Source organism: Lepidochelys kempii, chromosome 6, assembly GCF_965140265.1.
Source record: "Lepidochelys kempii isolate rLepKem1 chromosome 6, rLepKem1.hap2, whole genome shotgun sequence".
Lineage (NCBI taxonomy): Eukaryota > Metazoa > Chordata > Testudines > Cheloniidae > Lepidochelys > Lepidochelys kempii.
Window position 1 is genome coordinate 112,191,175 of NC_133261.1, and position 27,530 is coordinate 112,218,704.

At 42.6% G+C, this 27,530-nt stretch overlaps 1 protein-coding gene across 5 annotated transcripts in view; it reads left to right on the plus strand.

Annotated features, from left to right (window-relative positions):
* Positions 1-2,090: 2,090 nt before the first annotated feature.
* The window catches only part of WDR20 (WD repeat domain 20), a 77,962-nt gene continuing 52,522 nt past the window's right edge, over positions 2,091-27,530 (plus strand). For all 5 annotated transcript variants that reach the window (XR_012159569.1, XM_073349671.1, XM_073349673.1 and 2 more), the window contains exon 1: positions 2,091-2,373. Coding sequence is in view for 4 of the 5 variants with exons in the window: in XM_073349671.1 (XP_073205772.1) it covers positions 2,110-2,373 (264 nt within the window). In the remaining variant the exon portion in view is untranslated. The remainder of the gene's footprint in view (positions 2,374-27,530) is intronic.

Consider the following 27,530-nt stretch of genomic DNA (forward strand, 5'->3'; position numbering starts at 1 on the left):
CAGTGCTATAAAATCCCTCCTGACCAGAGGCAAAGTCCTTTTACCTGCAAAGGGTTAAGAAGCTCAGGTAACTTGGCTGACACCTGACCCAAAATGACCAATGAGGGGACAAGACATTTTCAGATCTGGATGGGGGGAAAAAGGCTTTTTTCTGTCTGTGTGATACCTTTGCCGGGAACAGATCAAGGATGCAAGATCTCCGACTCCTGTAATGTTAGTAAGTAATCTAGCTAGAAAATGCATTAGGTTTTCTTTGTTTTGGCTTGTGAAATTCGCTGTGCTGGAGGAAATGTGTATTCCTGTTTTTGTGTCTTTTTGTAACTTGAGGTTTTGTCTAGAGGGATTCTCTATGTTTTGAATCTGACTGCCTGTAAGATTATCTTCCATTCTGATCTTACAGAGTTGTTCTCTTATCTTTTTTTGTTCTTCTAATAAAGTTCTGTTTTTTAAGAATCTGATTGGGTTTTTTGGGTCTTAAAAATCCGAGGCTGGTTTGTGCTCATCTTGTTTATTCTCAAGCCTCCCCAGGAAAGGGGGTGTAAGGGCTTGGGGGGATATTTTGGGGAAATAGGAACTCCAAGTGGTCCTTTCCCTGTTCTTTGTCAAATCACTTGGTGGTGGCAGCAAACTGTTCAAGGACAAAGCGAAATTTGTGCCTTAGGAAAGTTTTTAACCTAAGCTAGTAAAAATAAGCAGGTCCCCACTTTCATGCGGGTCCCCACATCTGTACCCTAGAGTTCTGAATGGGGAGGGAACCCTGACAGGTGTGTACTCAGGATCAAGAAAGTGTTAGTGGTGGGAGGAGGCATGACTGGAGCACACCGTGGCCCAGCTATTTAGTGCTGTTGCAGAAGTGAATATTAAAACAATATTAAAACTGCTCTAATTTATGCCAGGAACTAGACCCAGGTGTCTCCAGAATCCAGGATGTGTAAAGATGAACCAGGACTGGGAGAGAAGGTGGCACAGAACCATTCCATCAGTCCTGTGCTGGCTGTGAACTTCCCCAAGGGCCATTCCTACCCAGTTTAAGGCACCTTTATATATGCTGCTGGAGTGGCAACAGAGGACTGTAGGGCAAATGAGAATTGGGCCCTTTGCTTTTTATTTGATAAGGTGTATATTTCTTTGATAAATAATTATGCCTAACATCATCCCTATGAGGTAGGTGAAAACAACTAGTCAGCAGGTTAATTTAGGCCCAGGGAGATGAAGTAATTGTCCATGGTCACAGACAAGGGTCCCAAGAGTCCTCCTGACTCTCACAGCTGACAATTTTTTAAGGTGGGAACAAAAATTGTGCATGGTGATAACAAGTTACCTAGGGGTGCGATAATGGCAGCTCATAGTGCCGCAGGATGCTGTTAAAGACCCTGCCCCGAACAATTAAATCGCCCTTCCCCCCGCCCTGGAGTAGGGTGACCAGATTTAACCGCAAAAAGAAAAGGAGTACTTGTGGCACCTTAGAGACTAACCTCTAAGGTGCCACAAGTACTCCTTTTCTTTTTGCGAATACAGACTAACACGGCTGTTCCTCTGAAACCAGATTTAACCGGGAAAATATCGGGACACATGGGGGAAGCAAAAAAAAAAAAAAGAAAAGAGAAAAGAAAAAAGAAAGAGGCCGGAATTTTATCGGGACGTCTGGTCACCCTACCCTGGAGAGTCCCAAGCTCATGGCATTAAACACTCCCTACCCCCACCCCGTGGGCTTTGAGCCCCCTGTCTCCCCGCAGCACCCATTAGCCTTAAAACGCTGTGCTGCTGGCCCTCCTCCCCAGAGCTCTAACACCCGGCTGCTGCGCTGGCGACCCACCCCTTTGCAAAAGCCCTAGGTGCGCGAGCTCCGCTCTACCCCCGGAGCGGCACCGCCACGTGCTCGCTCGCCAGAGGGCCACCCCGGGCTTTGCTTCTCCCAAGAGAAGGCTCCTCCCTCTCCCTCACTCGGAGCCGCCCAGATTTCCAGGCAAGCTGGCACATGCGCAAAGGCGCAGTAAACAGGCGAGCCAGCTCCTCCCCCTTACGGCCTTTGCGTGCCGCTCTCGAGTAGTGAGAGCGAGCGGTGGCGGCTGCGCAGTGGGGGCACATCCGGGCACTGGAGCAGGATGAATGCTCCTTTCCAAGATGGCGGCGGAGGGAGGAGGGAAGGAGATGAACGAGATTAAGACCCAGTTCACCACCCGGGAGGGGCTGTACAAGCTGCTGAGCCACTCGGAGTACAGCCGGCCCAACCGGGTGCCCTTCAACTCGCAGGGCTCCAACCCAGTCCGCGTCTCATTCGTCAACGTCAACGACCAGAGCGGCAACGGCGACCGGCTCTGCTTCAATGTGGGCCGGGAGCTCTACTTCTACATCTACAAGGGGGTCCGCAAGGTACTGGGGCAGCAGGGGGGCGGGAGAGGCCAGGGGCCCGACCTGCTCGGAGCACGAGGGGCGTGCCAGGAGGGACCTGCTTGGCTTCAGTGTGGGCCGGGAGCCCGAGCTGCGAAGGCCGGGGAGCCGGAGGCCAGGCCGGGGGAGTGGGCTTTGCCTCAGTGTGAGCTCAGCACTCTTCGAGGGGGGCGAGATCCCCCTAGGCTCGGGGCGAAGGGTGGAGGCACTCTATGGCCGGGAGCTGTACCTGCTCCCCGAGCCAGGGGGCTTGGATGGTGCCGGACCGTGGGGAGGGGGACTCTAAGCCTGAGGTAGAGGTGTAAGGGGGAGAGCTCTGAGAGGGAGGAGAACTAGTGTTGGGGGCTACCTAAAGGACACAGGACTGGAAGTGACTTCTTGGGTTGTAGAGTCCAGTCCCCTGCTGTGGTGGGCAACTATGTCCTATCATCCATTCATACATTTATAAAGCTACATTTAAAAGCTAGTTAAGTTAATGAACCCAGAGAGTCACCACCAGCAGCTAAAGTATGTTCCTGTGCAGCCCTTTCTTTGGCTCGTTTGGGCAGGTTTGGTAATGGCATAGTAACTCTGGGCTTGTCTCACCTACTGCTACAGGCTGAAGATTATGGGACTCTCTCTGAGGAGTGTTTGGTGTTAGCATGGGGCTGCCAAATCTCAGACAGGGTGGGGTTTTACTCTTATTTGGGTTAGGAGGAAATTTTTCACACTAAGAGTGAAAAATTAGAGGTCTAATCTTATAAAATGTGAACTAACCCCAGGTCTGTCTCCAGAGGTGTCCAGTACAGTGAACTGAGTCCTCTAAAGGCTGAAACTTTAAATTTATGATTATAACACACAGCAAAAGCTTTCATCATGAGAGAAGTACTGATGCAAAATAAGTCTCCCAATCTGTGAATGATATTTGGTGGTGAAAGTCTAATAGCTTGTGCATTAAATGGCTAGTATGCTATATTAATGGGCAAATCGTAGCTACATAAGTACTGCATATGTAATTGCTGTTTTGACTTTTTGGTACTCCATGGTGCCTTACTTCCTCGTGTTTAGTGAGGCATTCTGATAATTTGCATCACCAAGTGAACAGGTGTCACTTTTAATATATGTAAACATAGGCATAACCAATCTCGAAGTTTTATTGAGATATTATCTGTTTAGCTTGGGTATGTATGAACCCCCTTCCAATTACTATATTATGTGAGCACCTTACAATATTTAATGTATATATCCTCTGACAGTGTTGAGATGGAGGGAAGAGTTGTTATTCCCACTTTACAAATGGGATCTGAGACACAGAAGAGACTTAGTGACCTGCCCAAGGTCACTTGGGAAGTTAGTAGCATAGTAAGGAATTGGACCTGGGTTTACACAGTTCCAGGTGAATGAATGCCCAAACCACTCTTTCTCTTGCTTGATAATTCATGTAAAATGTAAGCACTAGCTAATTGCTGAGGAGAGTTAAGCCTAGTAAGGATTAGTTGGTAATGACTTGCAACTGAACAGACCCAATATGTGTTGTCTGATTGTATGCACTTGTTTCATACACACATTTGAATTGACATTTGCATAATTTAACTTAATCATGTGATGAGTCTTGATAATTTGGGGATGTTTTAAGTAATTGTGAATTAAATTTAAATATTGATTTGGTATTTAGGCACTCTAGAGTAGTTGATGTTATTGAACAGTTATCTGCCTATTCATGTTAAAAATATTTTTAATATGTCCATTTTATAATCCATAGTGGCCTTTTCTACATATGAGTCGGTGTGGATGATACTTCGTATGGTTAAAATCTGTCCATCTTCCAACCCTTGTAACTGTTAGGAGTTTATCATCTTTGAGTTAGTTTTCAGTACTGAATAATTGCAAACTTCTGCAACTGTTTTATTTAGAGCAGCTCTTAATGCAGCCCAGTTACAGGACATGTGACTCTTACCAATCTTTTTTAGTCATTTGTTATCACACTTAAAGTAAAGAGAAATCTAGAGGCTGAAAATATGCCATGAAAATAGGGAACTGAGGAGTTTTTAAGTGCCAGCTTACAACTTGTAAGTCTTATTTGCATTCTTCTAATAGCTTTTCCAGTATCTTTAATAAAACATAACTTTGTATTTGTGGGTGTAGCAGCAATTGAAAATCCTACTGTACCTACCTGCTGGATGTCTGTTTTGGGTTTTGAGACATACTATAAACATTATAAATATATTATTCTTACTTCAAGTAATACAGTAAAATATACTAGAAGTTTAGAATAGAATTTGTGTTTGAGTTAGTCAAAGCAAAGCAATCCAATCTTATCAATGACCTTCAGAACAGATACTTTTAATACCATAATTACTAACTTCAGTTTAAAAAGCCTTAAAGTAACAGCTGAAATATATTAAATGTATCCAAATTAAAGAAAAGATTATAGATGAGAGAGACTAGGGAAGTTGATCTGCCATACATTTGGAATATTGTATTCATTATGAATGTATCTAGAAACATCGATGAGCTTGAAATCATTATGGGCTGTGATTCTGCAGATTGGGGTCTATGGCTTTGGTTCTCTGTCTGTGTAGAAAATTGGCATTAGCATAGGAAAGATTGTCAGCTGACAGTTACAGCTGTCAGAATGATTAACATAATTTTCATAAAGAGAAATGCCGTTGGTTATAAAACTTGCTACTGCTTCTTGCTATGGTGTATAAGGTAGGTGAAAGAAGGAGAGCTCAATGGTAGATTAAACTAGAAGTGTAAAACACTGTCTTAAAATGAATAAATATAAACTGCTGTAAACTTCACATACAGCATGCTTCTAAAGTTGTCTCTAGACTAGAGAACGTTTAGCCAAGGCTAGCTAAGACTGATTAAACTTGGGTACTTAGCCTGCGTCTATGCCAGGAAAACGCCTTTAACTCAATTTTAGCAGGTTGAACTACAGTATAATTTCTGTTTGTGAACAGTGTTACTCTGAATTTACACTTGGAAGCGAGGCTTGGTTTTGTTTATGTGTAGTTTGGCTTGTATTATGTAAGCCTGACTTAAAATTTATTTCTCCAGATCAATTTAGCTAGATTAGACCAGTGATTATATTTAAAGTACTTTAAAATGTTAACTACAGCAAATGCAGGTTTGTATTTTAAAGCTGCAGTATAACTTAGGTTAAAAAGAAATTGCTAATTTTATTACCTCTTCCTGCCTTTTAAGCAGTCTTTAAAAAGCCTTGTTCCATTAGGTTCTGTTCCTGCAGAAGTCAGAGAAGGAAATGCCATTATCTTCAGAAAAAGCAGGGTCTTATTCCTTTTATTTGGTATGTGCCATGCTTTATTTAACCATGAAAGAGCTAGCAAAGTAAACAGATATTGCAGTGTCACACAGTATCTTTAGGGGAACATATTGTAATAAGTTTATATATTATTGTGGGCCAAGCATATGTGTGACTGTGCTCTGCTCCATGGGAGAGGGTTCCACAACTCCTTCAGGAACTAAAACAGTGATTACAATATGCGTTATTCACCTTAAACACCTCCAAAGAGGTACATATGTACTGGTTCAAGGTGAGTTTCCACACATGAGGAAAACAAAGAAAATTTGGCTTTAAAAGGCTACATTTAAACTGACTCAAGGCCGCCTTTCTGATCCAATAGACAGGACCTTCTGTCCTAGAGCCTAAACTCTTGCAAAAGACTTCGGCCTATCAGAGCCCCGTAAGACTGATGGATGACTTCTGGTAAGCTTTTAGTGTGCATATAGGCACTCTTATTGATTTTAATGTTTTTTCTGTAATGCTTTTGCCTTAAGAATAAAGGTGCTTGCTTAGAAAGAGCTGTGTGGTAACTTGTAACTGATGGAAATACACTATTTATAGCCTTCGGAGAGAAAGCAAAGCACAGGTGCTGGCCATTAGGTGACTGGCTTGCTGGGGATATCACAGTGTAAGGTACGGAGCTCTGCAGCCTTAAAATTCTGGTCATGAGGGAGAAATGCAGGTCTCCTCCCAAGAGATGTGATGGCTGGGAGCTGAAAACTTTAAATGAGTCACCAAGGAGGGGGCATACAGGTGCAATTACTGTGAAACTGTGACAACTGTCTGGGAACTTCTGCAGGTTTTGAACTTTTGGTATATACTATACTTAATTCAGCCAGGGAAGAACTTGGAAATGGTTAAAATGGTTTGAAATCCCAATCTGAATGTGAGTCCAAATCACATCCCTAAAGAGTATTCCTTTAGGTTACTTTTCTTTATCTGGCTGCTTCCACATCCCAAATCAGCTTTGTTTGCCATTTCTGTTTTGTGAATTAATCTTTAGTTGTAAGTCTCTTTACCCAGGCCACTGAATTGTTTGTGTTGCTTTAGAGATGAATCCTATGTAAGGATTGGTGTTCCATGTGACACTGTGATGCTTTCTTAACCTGGTTTCTTGAAGGTAAAATCTGGAGTTGGATCCAGTGTCTAAGACAGGGACGGGCAAACTTGCCCCCTGATGGCTCCCCTGGGACTCCTGCCCCATCCAACCCCCCCCACCCTTCCCCCGTTTCCTGTTCCCTGATGGGTGCCCCATCCACCACTCCCTGTCCCTTGACCACCCCCAGACCCTCACTCCTGACTGCCCCCCGCCACCCCATCCAAACCCCTGTCTCCTTCCTGACTTGCGCCCCCCCCGCTCCCCGGGACCTCTGCCCCATCCAACCACCCCTTCGCCCTGTCCCCCGCTGTCCCATCCAACCCCCTGGAACCCCTGACTGCCCCCCCTGGGACCCCTGCCCCATCCAACCTTCCTGTTCCCTGCCCTCTGACCCCCCCCCCAACTCCCCTGCCCTTGATCCAACGCTCCCTTACCGTGCTTCCTGGAGCACTGGTGACCATGCAGCCCAGAGCACCGAGTCAGGCCACTGCTCTGCAACTGCGCTGCCTGGCTGCCCAGAGTGTGGCGCAGCACGCTGAGACTGAGGGGGTGGGGGAACAGCAGGGGAGGGGCCGGGGGCAAGCCTCCTGGGCCAGGAGCTCAGGGGCCAGACAGGAGGGTCCTGCTGGCTGTAGTTTTACATCATCTTAGACCAGAGGTGGGCAAAGCTTGGAATGCTGAGAGAGAGACTTTGTCTGGGAAAAAAATGCTTCAAACCGCCTTAGAGGCTTTTCATAGCAAACAAGTAGGTTCTTCCAAACTTTCTCTATCAGAATATGTTTAGAAGTGAACTTGAGGAAGGTAGCAGGAAAGAATAAAATACTGGAAACTTGAGAAGAGCAGATGAGTTATATGCCAGCTATTTGACATAAGGAGGCTTTTATGCTGTATTTTCTGTCCCGTTACAGCAATCCAAAGCTCAAAAAAAAAAACCCAAAAAAACAACCTGTTAGTAGATTCTAACCTTGTCTTAAATTTAGATCCAATGGATGGGACGGTGAAACTGTATTTTAGTAAGGAGAAGCTAGGGTTTGATGCAACGAGGTGTGGCCATTTTAATGAAATACTTGGCTAGTTAATGACAGGTTTCAGAGTAACAGCCGTGTTAGTCTGTATTCGCAAAAAGAAAAGGAGTACTTGTGGCACCTTAGAGACTAACCAATTTATTTGAGCATGAGCTTTCGTGAGCTACAGCTCACTTCATCGGATGCATACCGTGGAAACTGCAGCAGACTTTATATATACACAGAGAATATGAAACAATACCTCCTCCCACCCCACTGTCCTGCTGGTAATAGCTTATCTAAAGTGATCATCAGGTTGGGCCATTTCCAGCACAAATCCAGGTTTTCTCACCCTCCACCCCCCACACAAATTCACTCTCCTGCTGGTGATAGCCCATCCAAAGTGACAACTCTTTACACGGGCTATCACCAGCAGGAGAGTGAATTTGTGTGCGGGGGTGGAGGGTGAGAAAACCTGGATTTGTGCTGGAAATGGCCCACCTGATGATCACTTTAGATAAGCTATTACCAGCAGGACAGTGGGGTGGGTGGAGGTATTGTTTCATATTCTCTGTGTATATATAAAGTCTGCTGCAGTTTCCACGGTATGCATCCGATGAAGTGAGCTGTAGCTCACGAAAGCTCATGCTCAAATAAATTGGTTAGTCTCTAAGGTGCCACAAGTACTCCTTTTCTTTTTGGCTAGTTAAGTATTCTTGGGAGTGCTGGTATGTTCCTGTGGTTTTTGTTTTCACCTCAGCTTCTGGACTCAATGAGGCTAGTTATGTATAGCAATCTCTTGTTAAGGTGAAAGCTTTGTTGGAGGTGAAGTCCAGAGTTGTTTTGAGAGTGATCCCCTCTTTGGGTGGGGAGTGCTATCTGAGGCTCACTTAGGAGTGCTCTGGCTTATGTTTCCATCTTCAGAATAAATTTCTGTCCAAAAGATGACCCTTCTCTTGGAGGTCTATACTTGTGCACTTAGCGGCTGCAGTAGCTATGACTTTTCAATGGTTGCTGTGGTAGGGTGGCAAAGGGTTAAATAGTGGGTGGGTTCTGGTTGGATTGGCACGTTCCTTTGTACCTTTATGGTGAGCATAGGAAGACTATAGTTGAAAAATTATATCTTGCTTAGACCAGGTAACTGAGACTTGCCATCAGGTACATCTTGTTTGTGGACCACAGGTCATTCTTTGATAAAGGTGTTGTTCAGTTCATGTTTACAAGGTCAGTGGTGAATGACATTAACACCATATATGATCTAATCATAGATTAACTCTCCTGGTTTTGTACATATTACCAAGTTACAACTGAATTTAGCTAGGCCTTAAAGGCTAGACTCACAAAGGGACTTAGGCATTGCAACACCTTACCCTGCTGCTCAGTGGAATCCTCAGCTCTGAGTTAGGGTCCCTATATAATAATGGGGAGAGTAAGGTGCTTAAGAAAAAGATTCACAAAAGCCGGCAAGCTGAACAGATGCCTAAACTAGTTAGTGGGAAATGTTGAAGAGAGTGGCATAGCCTAAGCCCTATCATCCAAAGGAAATTAAGTGCCTAACTCAAGACCAGAGGGAGACACCTATCTTGGATTGGGGTTCACAACTGTGAACCCCCTGCTGGAGTTTGGCACCTAAGCAAGATTAGCTCTTTCTCATGAAGAAACCCCTTCCCTCACCTCCTTATAGCCAGTAGTCAGGACACATGCCTGCGATGTGGAAGACTGATTTTTCAAATTCTTGCTTTGCCTGATTTGGAGAAGAAATTTGACTTGAGTCTTCTATGTCCCAGTAAATGTCTTAACCACCAAGAATATGTCTGTCTTTCTCTTTGGCACAATAAATATTTAATTATACTAAGTAGAACAGTTTCAACAGGAGAGATTAAGATCTATCGCAGAATACCCAATAGCCTGGTGGTTGGGGGAGACCTGAGTATAAATCCCTGCTTCAGATCAGGTAGAGCAAGGATTTGAAAATGGGTATCCCATGTCTCAAGTGCCTTACCCACTGAGCTATTGGGTATTCTGAACAAACATGTCAGTTTCAGGGTAACTACACCAGTTTTTCCCCTTCTTGGTGCTTGCTGTTGGTGGACCATGATTAAAGGTTTCCAGCTCCCAGCTGTCACTTCTCCTGGTTAGAGATCTGCATCTCACTCCTTTCTGATGTGAGTTTTTAAGGCTGCACGGCTCCCTGATTTACACTGTGCTTCCCCGCAAGTTAGGCTGCCTAAACAGTCTTTGTTTTCCTTTCCCTCTAAAGACTATGACCAGTGTACTGCCCACAGTTACTTGTTACCCTGCAACTTCTTCTAAGTAAGCACATTTATTCCTAAGGGAAATTCATTAAAGAAAACATATTAAATCAATAAAAGAACCTACATGCATGTTAGAAAGCTTACTAGAGGTAACCCCCAACTTTGACCTAGGGCTCTGGTAGGTTTTAGACTTTAGTCATTGAGTTTAAAGCCAGAAGGGATCATTAGATCATCTAGTCTGATTTCCTGTAAATCACAAGACACGAACACCATCTGGCACCTGCACACTAAACCCAACAAGAAATGAGGCCAAAGTATTACAGCCTACAGGAGACTAGGCTATTATGTGCCATAGGAGAGACTGAAGTGCACCTTCAGAACCCACAACTGGGTTTTCCCTGTGGTTACAAGTTTATCTGCCTTAAATTGAGAACCAAAACGAAGGCTGGGCAGATCACCCATTTCTTTATACAGCTCAGGCCTTTGATCTTGGCCTTCTGTAACAGGTAATTGACAGTCACCCAATGAAATTAATAGGCAACAGGTTTAAAACAAACAAAAGGAAGTACTTAACACAACGCAGAGTCAACGTGTGGAACTTGTTGCCAGGAGATGTTGTGAAGGCCAAAAGTGTAGCTGGGTTAAAAAAAAGCATTAGATAAGTTCATGGAGAATAGGTCCATCTCTGGCTATTGGCTAACGTAGTCAGGGACACAACACTATGCTTTGAATGTTCCTCAGTCTCTTGACTGCCAGATGCTGGAACTAGACAAAATTATCACTTGATCATTGCCCTGTTTTGTTCATTCCCTCTACAGCAGTTGGCATCAGCCACTGTTGGAAGACAGGTTACTGGGCTAGATGGACTATTGTTCTGCTCAGTATGGCAGTTCTTACGTTCTCCCCTTGAGGGAATAACTTTAAAAGACTGGGGTTTTGTATAACCAGAGTTGGGTAAGTTGCATTAATGTCTCCATAGTGATTACCCAGAAAGTCCACTTAACACTTATTATCGTGAAAGTCCATACTTGTCTGGCACATTTTCTGTATAGTCTTTTGAACTTCCAAATCTCACATCTCCCTCGAGAGGTTACGTATAATCCTGGCCCACCATAACAGGCCTTTCAAGGACATTGTAGGAAATTGCCATATGTGTCACAACACACAAGCCAATCACCCCCAAAATTCTGAAACTGGTGACCCCAATTATCTTGTGTGGGTTAGGTGTGCTCAGTCTTCTGGGCTGACTTTTGTTGTTGCATATTTACAGCACAATTTTTTTTAAATGGTTGTACTTGTACTCAAGAAACAGTGGGTTCATGTTAAATGTTAATGCTTAAATTAACAATTGGCAAGCTTCAGAACTGTTTGAAGGTTGGAAAGTATGTTGGAAATACTTTAAAATCTGAAATGTTGCATAAATATCTCAATTATTGTAGTTGTACTGTTTGTTATGGTTTAGGGTGATAGCCAGCATAGTGAAAACAGATATTGACATGAAACTCCTGTGCAGAAATGGTTTTAAAGCAGAAAGGTTAGGGATGTTACTGAGTTGTAATGTAGGACAAAAGTTGTGGAAGAACAGACTTTACTGTGCAGTTGAAATGTAGTTGACATAGTGTGAGATATCGGAAAGAATGTTCTTTCATTATGGAAGAAAGCGGTTCAAGATGGAGTTAAATTACAAACCTAAAAGGTACAAGTTTCTAGACTTGGTTTTGACTGTCCAGGTGGAAATTAGACTGACATTTTTCAAATTGGACTTAACCATTTTGTCTTGACTAGTGTGTCCTCTTGACAATGTAAATCCTAATGTTCGAGGTTGTATGGTGTTGAAGAGTTCAGTAAGGGCCACAGCACACAGTTCTTGGCTTACTAATGTCTGATTTTAAGTAATTTGGGTTCACTTAGGGTTGAATGAAGAAATATAATATAATGCCAAATGCTATTCTGAACAAGAGTGTCAACTTCTTAAAATGTACTGCAGTGTACAAATTGCATGGGATTTACTGTGTGTGGCAGAATATGGACCTACCTTATTAAGCAAGAGGCGATGTCCCTGAAGATTCTCCAGACACAGAGCATAATTCTTACCCACTTCTATTAGAAAATCACTTTCATTAAGCTACCAAGTTATGAGAGTCTCTTGGGATATGTTTCACTTTGTAAAACTTAGAGAAGTTAGATGTCCTTTTATATCAGTGTTCTGCTATTACTGCTAGTTCTTCACTAAAAGATGCTAATAAGGGCTCCACATACTGAATGTCTTAAAAAAAATTTCATGAGTCATTTGTGGATTTTTAAATTCATGTAATGATGCCTTAAGGACACTTTGGCCTGCAACAAACAGTATAAAGAAATACTCTTACTCAGTAAATCTGTTAACAGTTATTGTCTTGTACTAGAAAACATGGTGAGACAAACCAAAGTACAAGGAATTTTAAATGTGTTAAATTGTGTTGAAGGTCAAGTTTTTATTCTTTAGAAAATTGTTTTTTTGTTTCTGCATTTCTGTGTAGGATTAGTGTAGACTGAAGTTTTCCCAATAAGTTCAAATGTTATCTTTTTAAAGATAGTTCTGTAAAACATTAGCTGTACATAGAATCTTTCTTTCTGATTAAGAATAGTATTTATGTATATTCATACTACCATGAAGTTAGTGTTTTACTGCTATACGGTGGTGCCAAACTAGTCCAGCGGGACAAGGGCCAAAGGTGAGATGCATCAGAGGCTGGGAGAACTGCATAACTTCAGATCTGCCCTGCCCCACAGCTCTAGGACCATAAATAGGGCCATACCAAATTCACGGGCATGAAAAATGCATCAGGGACCATGAAATCTGGTCTCCCTCTGTGCAATCTAGTCTTTTTTGTGTGCTTTTATCCTATACTATACAGATTTCATGGGGGAGACCAGCATTTTTCAAATTGTGGGTCCTGACCCAAAAGGGAGTTGTGGGGGGGCCTCAAGGTTATTTTAGGGGGATCACGGTATTGCCACCCTTACTTCTGCGCTACCTTCAGAGCTGGGTGGCCAGAGAGCAGCAGCTGTTGGTTGGGCAGCCAGCTTTGAAGGCAGCGCCCCCGCTGCAGCAACAGCCCAGAGGTAAGGGTGGCAATACCATACTGTGCTACCCTTATTTCTGCGCTGCTGCCTTTAGAGCTGGGTGGCCAAAGAGTGGCAGCTGCTTACCAAGAGCCCAGCTGTGCAGGCAGCAGCACAGAAGTAAGGGTGGCAATACCATACCACTAGGGCCCTGCATGGATACAAATTTATGCCCGTGGGTGTGGATATCCGTGGAACTGCAGGGCTCTCCTGGGAACCACAGCGGCAAAAGGAGCAGAACATGGGGCCGCTGCTCCTAGGATCTGCCGGTGCAGGCTCCTTTGGCATGGCTGTACTGCCCCCGACACTGCCCACTGCGTGGGCACCATGCTCATCGGCAGCTGTCCCTGCTTGTGCTAGTGTGTGCAAGCGGCACACAAGCAACCAGACAGGAGCCGCAGACAGCTGCATGCCATGGCAGGGCTGGGGGCGGTACAGCTGTGCTGGAGGAATTGCCAGCGCGGGACACTGTCTCCTGGGAGCGGCGGCCCCACGTTTTGTTCCTTTCGCCGCTGCAGTTCCCAGGAGAGCCCTGCATCAGTGGGGGGTGCGGGCTCTGGGGTGGGGCCAGGGTTGAGGGGCTCAGGGCTGGGACAGAGGGTTGGGGTGTAGACTCTGGGGTGGGACCCAGGATGAGGGCTCTGGCTGGAGGTGTGGGCCCTGAGACTACGGTGGGGAGAGAGGACTCCCCCCAGCTTTCTCTCCCTGCAGCAGCACCTGGGCTAGGGGGAGGGAGAGGCACTTCTCCCTGCCGAGGCAGGTCCGGGGGTGGGGGAGAGCGCCTGTCTCCCAGCTGCAGCAGATCTGGGCCAGGGCTTGGTTTGGGCTGGGGGAAGGACGCTCCTCCCACGGCTGTGGCAGGTCTGGGCCAGGGCTTAGTTCAGGCCAGGGGAGAGACGCCCCAGCTGTGGCAGGTCTGGTCCGGGGGAGGGGTGCCCCTCCCACAGCCGTGGCAGGTCCGGGGCTGAGTTGGGGCCAGGGGAGGGACACTTCTCCCGCAGCTGCAGCAGGTTCGGACTGTGGCTGGGTTGGAGCTGGGGGAGGGGTGCCTGTCCCCTGGCCGCAGCAGGTCTGGGCTGGGAGAGGGGCGCTCCTCCCATGGCTGTGGCAGGGCCGGGCAGGTTCCCTGAGCGCCTGCACAGCACTTAATAGACAGCTGCGTGGCTGTGCAGCTTACAGGGAACTTAGCTATAGGGTCATGGGATAAGAACATAAGAACAGCCATACTGGGTCAGACCAAAGGTCCATCCAGCCCAGTATCCTGTCGGCCAACAGTGGCCAATGCCAAGTGCCCCAGAGGGAGTGAACCTAACAGGTAATGATCAAGTGATCTCTCTCCTACCATCCTGCTTCATCTTCTGACAAACAGAGGGTAGGGACACCATTCCTTACCCATCCTGGCAAATAGCCATTAATGGACTTAACCTCCATGAATTTATCTAGTTCTCTTTTAAACCCTGTTATAGTCTTAGCCTTCCCAACCTCCTCAGGCAAGAAGTTCCACAGGTTGACTATGCGCTGAGTGAAGAAGAACTTCCTTTTATTTGTTTTAAACCTACTGCCCATTAATTTCATTTGGTGTCCCCTTGTTCTTATATTATGGGAACAAGTAAATAACTTTTCCTTATTCACTTTCTCCACACGACTCATGATTTTATATACCTCTGTCATATCCCCCCTTAGTCTCCTCTTTTCCAAGCTGAAAAGTCCTAGCCTCTTTAATCTCTCCTCACATGGGACCAGTTCCAAACCCCTAATCATCTTAGTTGCCCTTTTCTGAACCTTTTCTAATGCCTGCATATCTTTTTTGAGATGAGGGGACCACATCTGTATGCAGTATTCAAGATGTGGGCATATCATGGATTTATATAAGGGCAATAAGATATTCTCCATCTTATTCTCTATCCCTTTTTTAATGATTCCTACCATCCCGTTTGCTTTTTTGACTGCTGCTGCACACTGTATGGACGTCTTCAGAGAACTATCCATGATGACTCCAAGATCTTTCTCCTGATTAGTTGTAGCTAATGTTTGGTTTAGTTCTAGGAGTAAGTGGATTTTGGGTACACAATACAAATGTTAAATGACTTAAGTCCTGATTAATAACTTTTTTTAACTGAGGAGTTTGCAGTATGTTAAACTGTTATGGGTGTCTCAAGATCTAACTGTACCAGAACTAAACTTGAAGAAACTGTATTTGGTGTCATGATTTAGGCTAAGATTTTGTCACAGATATTGTCACGGGCAAAAAAGAAAAATTAATGGAAGCTGTGACCTGTCTGACTTTTACTAAAAATATCTGGGACAAAATGGGGATCTGGGTCCCCACGCTGCCTGCAGTGGGGCTGCTGTGCAAGGGCTAGGAGCTGCTTGCAGCAGCTGGGGGCTGCAGGGTACCCCAGCTGCCTGCAGCTCTGGGGGTCCCCCCACTGCCCATGAGGGCTGAGAGCTGTGGGGTCCCCCCGCCTCCTCTGCCAGCCAGGAGCTGCGGGGTACCCCTTCAGCTCCAGGGGCCTGCAATGACCAGGAGCTTGGGGATTCTGCTTGCAGCTGGGAGCTGTGGGGTACCCTTGCTGCCTGCAGCTCGGGGGTTCCTCCACGGTGGCCGGGAACTGTGGGGTTCCCCCGTGGCGGCAGGCGTCTCTGGAGGTGGTGGGGGTACCCCTCAGCTCCCAACCACCACAGGCTGAAATCACAGAGGTTGCTGGAAGTCATGGCTTCTGTGACTTCTGTGACTAAATCGTAGCCTTAGTCATGAATGCCACCAAAGCTCCATCTTTTTCATTTCCATGACAAATGTGACTTAATTTTTCATAAATCATGGTCTTTGTAATCTACTGAGCAACACTCCCATGAATTGTAAAGTCTGGTTCTAAATGTCCAGGTGCATGTAGGAGAGTTACCTTTAAGTTTTAAACTGTTAGTTTAAAACCATTTTTATAGCCTCTGTTTTGCAGTAAGTTATCTTGCTGAAAATGTGACCTTGTGACTGCATTTTTCTGTACGTTTTTTCCCTTAATTTTTGCATTATGGACACCAGTCCTCTGAAGATGTGCTAAATAACTTTAAAAATTTCATTGCGACTTCATGCATAAGTTGCTAGCAAGTGTTCAGTTACATAATTCAATGATCTGAATGCTTTTAGGGGTTCTTGAACTGAGGGTTGTGACTTATTACGTGGGGGTCACAAGCTGTCAGCCTCCACCACAAACCCTGCGTCACCTCCAGCATTTATAATTGTGTTAAATATAAAAAAAATGTTTTTAATTTATAAGGAGGGATCGCACTCAGAGGCTTCCTGGGAAAGGGGTCACCAATACAAAAGTTTGAGAACCACTGTGTTTAACAGCTTGGTTTACTAGGGTAATTGTTAACTATAAAAATAAATTAAACAGAGTATTGCAGCTCTACATGTGTTGCTAGACTGCCTCTTTCAGATTAGGACAGAAGTTTATTAGAATGAACATAGATGGATTTGTTTTATTTTACTAACCGTTTCCAAGATTTCATTTTGCAGTACTAGAATTCTTTGAGTACATGGAGCCTTTTCTGATGGTGGGATGAGCCAAAGCACTGAAGTAGGAAGTTACTTACATCCTGACAAAATGAAAGGTGCATGCCAGAAAAGGTTATCCCAAAATCAGGCCCATTTAGTATTTATTATATGACAGCAATACAATTCAAATCAATATAGCACCTTTCATTTCAACACTGGCAAATGTCTAAGAGCATTTTAAATTAGCAAAATAAGTCAAAACATTACCTGTTAAAATTAATTTACTGTAAGGTTGCATGGTATGATGTACGGCCACCCTCACTTCTGTGCTGCTGTTGGCGGTGCGGCTGGGGTGAGCATCCAGAAAGCATGGCTGCGGAGCCCCAAAGACTGCTGCCCAGCACTCAATCCCCCATCTAGGGGCTGTGCCCCCGTATCTAGCTCTCCTCCAGGGACCGTCCCTAGCCACCAGTCCCCCGCACCTACAGTCTGTACCCCATGCATCGGCTGTATCCCCTCGCTGTGCCCCAGCCCACCTTGGCTTCATGTAGCTCAGCAGTGCAGCCTGCCCTGCCCACCTGCTGCTGCGTCCTAGTGCTGAAGAGCATGCTCCAACCAGGGTTACTGGACATGAGATCCTCTGGGGTTTGGGGGCACTGAGCACCCTGGCCTCCTGACAATGCTTCTGGGCCCAATCTGTGCCACCCTGTTCTCCCTCCCTCCCCCAGCTTTGCGCTGGGGAAGGTGCCCCTCTTGCTCTGTCCTAGTTACAGCCCTGAGGATGTTACATGGGCCACAGCTGGGTGCTGATTGGGCCACAAGTGTCCCATGGTTTGAGAACCGAGTCAGATGAACACTTAAGAAATTACCATTCTGTAATTGTTTAGTATTAGCTCTATATCTCAACAAGTGACTTTAGGGAAATTCTAGCTGTTTGTATTAAATGTGTTTTTTTTCTTACTTTCAGATACAAAACCATCTACTTATATCCACATCAAATTAGCATATTAGGTTAACCTGCATTTCTTAACTTCATCAGCTGAATTTTGACCCTTGAACAAATTTGTATATATCTGGATGAAGCAAAATGTGTATGCTAAAAAGGCTCTTCATTTGAAATAGTGACTTGTTAGTGCAGGCATTTAAAAATTCACTTACCTGGGACGAGAAGGAAGCTTTCCCAGATGAGTTAGACAAGAGCGAAGTCTTTCACATCCATTTTCCTAACGTGGGGTCTCTATCTAGTTTAAAAATAAAATAAAATTCATTAACAAGTACTTCTCCCAGTCCTGATGTTGTATGCCAGAGGCTTCTAGACATGTCTTCTAATTAAACACGTGTCCATCCACGTGACATCTGGTATTTGGTCCAACTTAGTTCTGGCTGGAGATCTTTGAACACTGCTTCCTTTATGATAGCTTCTTGCTGATCCTGAGTTGGTTAGAGGATTTAGTATAAATCCTTATGAAGTGGAGTGAAGGAGGCTGGTAGTCAGATCTGTGTCAGTGCTCTGAGAAGCCTAGTCCCCTGCCATCATAAAGTGCTCGAAAAGGTGAGGATACTTTAGTGTCTACTCATGTGCTGTCCCTTAGTTGTGCTTCGGAGCTCTATTTTTTTAAAATTTTTTAATTTTTTTTTTTTTTGCATTAGGCCACATTTTGTGTTTGACAGATTTGAAAGCTCCATATCCTAATTGCTGGAAAGAGAAGGATCTTGGGCTTAAATCTGCACTAGAAACTTTTGCTGGCATAGTAATGTCGGTTATGAGTGTGATTCTTTTTGGCATTCTTTCTGTGCTGGCAAAAATCATAGTGCAAATGATTATACTGGTATAAAAGCACTTTTGCTGGCATAAAGGAAAGATGGTTTGGTGATTAGGGCACTAGCATTGGACTTGGGAGACCTGCATTCAATTCCCTGCTCTGCCACAGACTTCCTTTGTGTTCTCTGGCAAGTCACTTAGCTGCTCTGTTGTCCCATCTGTAAAATAGGGATAAAGTTGGGTACCTCCTTTGCAAAGTGCATTGAGATCTACTGATAAATGTGATAAGAACTGGATATTAATTTCACTCAGCTGCTGTTTGGCAAAGCTATGAGGAGCCTCAGAGGTACTGGAGCAGTTGGCTTGCAGAATTGGGAAGACAACACTGCTTTGTGTACATGCAGTTCTTATTCGGAAGACTTTCTTGAAGGACTAAACTTCATTTTTAAAGCTTTAATTTTGCAGATATTGGCTTAGCCTCTCCCCACATTTCCAGGAAAACCTTTCAGCTTATTAATGGTGAGTGGGCAAATGGATTTGTTAAGCACTAGGTACATAACTGTTGGGGGCAGGGGGAGGAATAATTCCAGTGCCGTGTTTTGTTATCTTATAAATGGATATATAAAATTATGCTTTCTGCTGCTCTTGTAAATTGTAGAGCAGCAGACAACTTATTTAACTTGAATGCCGTTCTGGCTTTGCTTACAAGTAACAAACATGTTGGGTGAAGGTAAAGTAAGAATGCTTCTGTGCCTACAACACAGTTCTGAATGTTGGGAGACCTGGATTTTATCTGAGTGAGACTTTCTGCCTTCCACTCCTAGAACTTCTAAAATAAGGTTCTGGGTTGCAGTTTAGATGAAGTACTTGGTCTGTCCGACATAATAGCATAGCTCAGACATGGTTAGTCCCATCTACTTTACAGGATGAATGTGTATTGCGGCTAGGTTCTCAGTACATGTTTTTTCAGGTAGTTTCTTCGTTTGCCTCAGGTTCCTGCTTGTAAAATTAGAATATTTACTTGCCTCACAGGGATGTTAGCCTTTTGAGAGACATGGAAGGAAAATGCTAGAAGTGTGAAGTAACATTAATACAGCAATTCACAGTGAACAAAATTGCATCTTTTCTGACTATGACCAGATATGACTTGTAGTAAAAACATAAACCAGTTGGACCTCATTTTTGGTATTGAAATAGTGGCTCCGCCTTGGCAAATATTTTATTTATTCAAACTACTACTATCAGACTGTTTTAAACTTCTGTAATAACAGGAAATTAAAGTTTGTTTATTGAATATTAGTAATCTGATTTTTACCACTTGTAGTATTTTTTTTAACATGCTGCAACATGATGGAATTATTTGGGTTGGGTATGTGTAAGATAACATCAAAATACTCTGGTATTCATTCCTGTGGGCCAGTAAGACCTAACAGAAAGGATCTATGTTTACAGGATAGTAGTAATTGGTTCAAAAACAGAAATTGACTCATACTGAGCTTTGTAATGAAGAGAATATAAAGTGATTACCAAGCACTGCTACAGTGAAATAAGTTTCTATAGCAACATCGGATGCAATACAGGGTGCAGTTATGCTGGCTGCTTTGTAACAGAATTTTCCCCTCACAAATACACTGTCAGATTAAAATGCTATATTTTATTATAGCATTAGATAATATTGAAATCTTGAGTGCTGGTTTTTCTGGTAAACTTCTGTTGTGTATTCCCTTTTTTAAATCATATCTCAAAGTTTTATACCTAAACTATGAGCTCTTTGTGGCAGGGACTGTCTTTACTGAATGTCTGTACAGTGCTTAGTACAATGGGGCCTTGATCTTTGATTGCTGTTAGGTATTTCTTCAGTACAAATACATAGTTCAGTTCCAACTGTGGGGAGTTAATCTTCGTCCGATTTGAAGGAATTTGGTCTTGCAGTCAGTTTGCAGATTTCCCATTAGTATGAGGCTACTGAAATGTATTTTTAGTGAACTGTATAGCTTTGTTTATGGTTGCTGATATAATGAATTAATATGGATTTAAAAATGTTAATTATACCCAATGCTTAATTACTTTTTTCTGAAATGTCAGGATATCCTTAAAGGAGGAAATATTCTTCTTTACGCTGCTCAGTTTCTTTACTTTTTAAAAACTTCAGATGAACTGCAGTTTTGTTTGCCACAGGTATTTTAAAGAGCTACAGACCAGTAGAATATTTCTAATATCTGGATAGTTTTAAAATTAGAGTACAAGAAGTCTTCTAGCACCAAAATTGCATTCTAGCATGCATATTGTTCCTTAACAAATTATCTTAATTTTATGCAATATGTAACTAAAAAAATCAATTTTGCCGGGGGCGGTTGGGGGAATCATATGAATTTCTCATTATACTTCGCTATTGGCTTCTGCTCGATCGTAGTCTCCAATACATACCCAGTCTGTCTCTTTAGGATTGAAAACCTCTAACGTCCTGATACTGCTAACCTCCCATGTGGGGGGTTGCATATGTTTCATAAAGCCGCCTTTTTCTGGTATCCCAAGAAAGGGAACAGCATGTTCACTTCCTATTGAAATGTGACTTTTTCTAAAGTCTTAGAGAAGAAATAAACTGGCTTGTAACTATCAACGGCTTAGTTTATTAACTAAACTTTGCACAGCACAGGAATGAAAATGTGTATGTATTCAGTTCAGCACAATTATGCTAAATATAATGCTGTTTGGTACTATATGACGAGCTTAACAAAAGAGAAGTTGTACAATACAAAATATGCAGTGCGTGTAATCTTCTTAGAAGATGGCAGATGGTCTTCAGTCAACGGGATTGATGTGAAGATGTAGCATAAATTTGATTTCAAAGATGAGCAGACGCCATTGAAAAGAAGACTGGAAAAATTTGAGAATGACATGAGAAGATGAAAGGGAGAATTTGTATGAGAGCTAAGAATAGCTAAAGGGAGAACTATTGACTGTACAAAGATGATAATAGTGTGGCTGAGAGGAGAGGACTAGTCCAACAGGTTAAGTAACTTTTGTGTGGGAAGGAGATCTTCATAGACACCTTGTGAAGCAGGCTGGTGGCGTTCAGTCTGTGGGGTAGATGATTGTCATGCTGAAAGTAAATAAGCACCATTTCCAAACTGCTTCATATTTTTCTGGCAATATAAAAGCAGTTCAGCTGCCTTTGTTTAAATCAGAAGTGCAACTTGTCAAAGGCAGCCTTCATTGGCAAATCTTAACAGTAGTTGTAACTTTCCAACTAGTTTTACTTGTATTACCAGTAAATCTCTCATACTAATGTGGGGAGGATGAGCCAATTTAAAATGTTGGGAATTAAGCTACTTATTTTCACATGAAAACATTTTCATGTCACTTTTGTTGACCCAATGAACTAACTAGTCAAGAATATTTGCAGAACTATATCAGAATACTTGGTTTAGCTGGGATCTATTTGACATGTTTACATTGACTTATTTTCCATAAATCTAGTTCATCTTGTTTGTACAGTACCTTGTTCACTGTTACAAAATACTTTGAGAGAGCTGGCATTTCTTCCATGGGAAGAGACTGGTATAAGTGTAGGGGGTTGCATGAAAGAAGGTACGACTTTAGGAGTGGGAGGAGACTAAAGGATCCATTGAAGGGTTGGGTGGAATATAGGGAATAAGAATAGGGTGAGAATTAATACTCTCTATTTCAGAGAGGAGAATCTGTAATATCCATGTTAAGTTTCTGGCTTTTGGGTAACAGGGAACAGAATTAAGATGCAGTTTAAACTTTAAAATTACATTTAAGCTTATTGATCAAATTACTGTGGAGTAGTCTAGTAATTTCTAAATCTGTCAGAATCTACTTAATTGGCTCACAGAAATGGTATACTTTCCTAATTGGAGATTGTAAATGAACATATTGCAGTGTATTCCAAGTATTTAAATAATGGATGAATGGATGCTCACAAGTCTATTTTAATGATACCTGTGGTTAATTGTAAGCAGTACTAGTAAGCGTAGTTCATACTTCCAAACATCAGCTGACACCTGTAAATATTCCATTTGTAGTGCTGTCTTCTCATTTCATGACAATCTGTAGCTTGCTTTATACAGTTCTGATCTGGATTGTTTCCTACTTCAGCTGTGTTTTTATGTGGCTACAGCAAAAAAGTGGCTAGTTTAGGCAAAAACAACAACAACAAAAACCTCTTCACTCCTTTGTAACTCAAAAGTCTGCAGGCATTTTCTTAAGACTTCCCATCAAATCACTTAAGCAGAGACTAAGGCTGTCCGCACTACCGCAGGATCAATGCTGCTGTGATTGATGCACCGGGAGTCGATTTAGCAGGTCTAGTGAAGACCCACTAAATCAACGACAGAGTGCTCTCCGGTCAACTCCAGTAGTCCATTGGGAATGAGAGGAGTAAGGTAAATCAATGGGGAGAGCATCTTCTGTTGACCCAGTGCGGTGTAGACACCACAGTACGTCTAAGCTAAGCTACGTTGACTCCAGCTATGTTATTCACGTAGCTGGAGTAGCGTTACTTAGGTTGACTTACCACAGTAGTGTAGACATAACCTAGGTGTGGAAAAACATCAATAGAAAAGATGAATGGTTTAGAATTCGGAGCATGTGAAAAAGGAGGCAGGGGCTGTAATAGAAACTTTCAATCTTAGCTGTAGAAACTGCTATAATTATGAATAAGACAACTTTGCTACTATATGTAGTTTATTTAATATTTCAAGAGATAAAATTGGGGATATTGGATTTTTTGCGTATGAAGCGAAACTGAAACTGTTAATTCATCTCAATTTGTGTCCATACACTATAGTTTGATACAATTGCATGAGCAATTAATGCTGTTATATAATCCAGTGCATTTGACGTTTAGGTGACACCAGACTTTTTTGGTTTCATACTTTCACAATGAGGAGTAGGAACTGTAACTCTTTAATTTAAAATTCTACTGCTTCTGTGTTAAATCACTGTCCTACAATATCAGGCTGAGTTTATAACTAGTTAGTGGCTTTGTTGGCTCCAAACATAATTTGTTTCCGGGCACACTGGCCTGGTCTATGCTGACAGTTCTCGGGAAGTCTCCCACTAGTGTTTGGAACAATGGAAATGCTAATGTGAATTGGCTGCTGACTAGAGTTGAGACTTTTTTCTGGGAGAAAGAAAAAAATTATTTTAATTCTATTACATTAAATATGTAGAAACAAACAACTTGAAAAGATTGGTAGGTGTCTGTCAATTAGTCTCTGCTGACTTCATCTCTGAAACAAGTCCTTTGGTTATAATGCAGCTGGAGTTTTTAAAAATTCCTTGGAAGACTTCCCAAGGCTAGATACAGCCTATTCTTTCTGCAAGGCCAGCTGCAGTGCACCAGAGATCTTTTAAAATCTCCCGGAATCCACTGTTTACTGAGCTATGCCCAGACATGTGGTATAGATATCTGGAGAACTTTGGACCTGATACTGCTAGAATGGTGCTGTAACAGTGTGGATTCACTGAACAGTTTGTGCTTTAACTGATTCTGTAGAAGGTTCAACTGAAAATGGATAAAATGTCTATTGTAAACATGGCTTTGGAAACTGCCACTGTGCCATATTGCAACAGGTGCAGTCAGCATTGACTCTCAGTGCAAAAGGTAGTCTCTTTCTGTGAAGGTCTTCAGAACTTTAGAATTCACTCTCCTTCATCCCTTTTTCCTGATTTCAAGTAAGCCAAGTTTAACCTTTGTGTTCTTCTGCACAGCCCTTCCCCTTTTCCCAGCTTTTAAGGGGAGAAAAAGGGTAAGCTAAGGGTTTGTAGGTTTGTGCATACCCCGAGTGTTTTTTTCCTCTTCCAGTTTATAGGGAGAGGGGTTGTTTTGATTTTTGTACCCTTACTATTTGGTAAGGCTGATCAGAGCTTTGGATAAATGTGTTCCAATTTTTATACAAATTGAAAAAAATATTTAGAATTGTTATGTTTGGACATTTAAAAAACAAACCACAAGTCTTCACTTTAGGTGCATAAAATTGGGCACGTAGTCTGAATTTTTTTCAGAAGTGTTGAATACCCACTGACTTCAGTGGAGGCTATGGATGCTTCAATCCTCCTGGAAAACTAAACCATTCTTATTCCTATTCGTATGCCTAACTATAGATTTATGTGCCCAAGATTCTGGCCTTAAATGATAGAGCCATTATGAGTTTTGTCTTATTCATCCGGCAGGCTATACACTGAAATACTTCTGAAAGTGACTCTTCACTTTCAAAGCACGTATGGTTTTTATACGTGACCTAAAATGAGACATAAAAATTATGCAAGTTTTATTGAGAACTTGGGAACACAATTTTTTTTCTAATCTTATTAGTTTTGTCAAAAATGAACAAGCTAAGCCTTTGTAATGAAATGGCCTGAGACACTTAATTTTGAAATATAAAATTAAGAAAGTGACCGTGTCTCCCAGTTTTACTGGGACAGTCCCTGTTTTTATATGATTTTGCAGGAACTTTTCAGCACACCTGAAATAACTTGATTCTGCATTTAATTAATAAACATCTGGTTTTGATGATCACAAAACTGTTAGTATCTTGCAGAGTGAATTTGATTTAAATTACTAGTCAGGAAGACTCGGTTTAAATCATGGATTTCTACGTAAAAGTGCATTCTTGTTGGTTGTTATAACCTTAATACAGTGACTCCTCACTTAATGTTGTAGTTATGTTCCTGGAAAATGCAACTTTAAGTGAAACGATGTTAAACAAATCCATTTTCCCCATAAGTTCTAATGTAAATGCGGGGGGTTAGATTCCAAGGAAATTTTTTTTGGGCAGAAAAAAGGCATTATATACTGTACTGTACTGTGGTTGGGAAGTGCCCCGGCTTACCGCACACAGGCAAAGCCCGCTGCAGGCAAGGATGCTAGGAAGCACCTTTGCAGCAGCAGTGGCAGCTTACCTAGAGAAGAACAGGCACTGACTTTGCCGGGGGATGCTCCTGGCCCGCCTCTTCCTGTCCCCACTCCACTCCACACCCACCTCTTCCCACCCCCAGTCCATCTCCTCTCAGGAGTATGCTGCATCCCCGCTCCTCCGCCTCACCTCTCGTCACCTCCCGGAAAGTCCTAAACACTGCCAAACAGCTCTTGGCGGTGCTTAGGACTTTCTGGGAGGAGTGGAGACACGGTGCTTCCCCTCCCTCCCCAGCGCTTTGCACTCAGGACTTTCTGAGAGGGAGGGGGAGGAGTGAAGACGCATCTCTTTCCTGCGCTTCCCCCTCACTTCCAGAAAGTCCTAAGCGCTGCCAAACAGCTGTTTGGAGGTGGGGGAAGCATTGGGAGGGAGGGGGAGGAGGCAGAGAAGAGGAACTTGTGCAATGCTCCCTTGTAAAGTCGCTGCTCTTCCACAAAATCTTACAAGCAGTGGACAGAGCAGGCAGCCAGACGACGTTATAAGGGAGCATTGCACAACTTTAAACGATCATGTTCCTAATTGAGCAGCAACGTAACTTTGAAACAACATTAAGCAGCAGGACGTTAAGTGAGGAGCTACTGTACATATTCTTCACAACTCAGAGATAGATGTAGGTTTCATTTTTAGACTGTACATGCCATACGTTTTTAAAGTGATTTATTTTGAAAACTTTATAGCTGTAAAACTCATCTGAAACCAATCATTCATTTTCTGATATTTTCATTTACCAAAGGTAATTAAAGCAGATATTCACCGCCAGTGACCTCATAAATATCTCCAATTCAACAGGTTAATCGTTAATATTTGGAGGATTTTCTTGCCATGCTGTATTAGGAGGAGAACATCACCAGACAGACATTTAAATTGGTTTATTTAACTAAAACAAAGTTATGTATTCTGAATTTTTTTCTTCAACAGTAAACATAATATTTTAACAAAACAAGAATATGAATTTTTGAATTCAGTTAAACATTCAAGTTTTTTAAAATCAGGTTTGTTTTTGTTAATTGTTTTGAACTGAAGTAGTTTTTTTTTAAAAACAAAAATTAGATCGACTAAGTCAGCCAGGTCAACATGAGAAACTTAAAATATTGGCTTCTGCAGCTAACTCAATCATCTTCACCTTCATTTTCCTGTTTGTTCATAATCTGGAAAAGAAAAACAAGCTTTCCTGCTTTTTCAGGTCCCAAACGATTTCTCAATTTGGAATAAAAAGAAAAGGAGTACTTTTGGCACCTTAGAGACTAACCAATTTATTTGAGCATAAGCTTTCGTGAGCTACAGCTCACTAGCTCACGAAAGCTTATGCTCAAATAAATTGGTTAGTCTCTAAGGTGCCACAAGTACTCCTTTTCTTTTTGCGAATACAGACTAACATGGCTGTTACTCTGAAACCTGTCAATTTGGAATGAATTAGTCCAAAGGACGAAAATATTCTTTCTACGCCGGCAGAAGAAGCTACTGCTGTTAAAAGTGAGGTTATCACTTCAACAGTCGCTGAATCCAAGTGCTTAAGTGACTTCCACCAGTTCTCTGGTGTGACTTCCTTTAAAACATCATCAGCAAACATATATTTTCTTGAATGGTTTTTATTCCCAAACTGGGTCTTTTTGGCCTGCTGCCATTATAGGTTTTCCCTTCTAGTGGGAGAATGGTATGGTAGATCTCAAATCAATGAAGGCTACACTCAGATCTCAAGACTTCTGGAATATGCTGCTCAAACAGTTTCACTTTTGTTTCTACTGCCTGTCCCTTCCTTCTCACATTTATCTGCAGACTTCTTCTCCTTGTCCAGATCTATTCCACCCCCAACAATCTTCTATTCACTGAACTTTTTGAAACTTTGCACTTTTAGAGAGAGGTAAGGGATTGACTGTGTCCACAAATTTGCGAGGAACACCAAGGATGAGGTCTGTTATTTCTCACTTCTATATATTTATTTATTTTATTTATTTAAAACCATTTTTGCTAACAAGCATGTTATTTCTGGAGACACAAATTCACAGTTTGAGAACTGAAAAACTAAGCATCTCTGATGGTATCTTCTAGACTGAGCACTGAGTCCCATTGGGTAGATGAGAACCTAAATCTACACAGAAGCCCCTGGAACCTCATAAGATTGGGTCCCTAATCCATGAACTGTTGTTCTTATTTACACAGTGCTGGGAGAGAGCTTTCCCAGTGC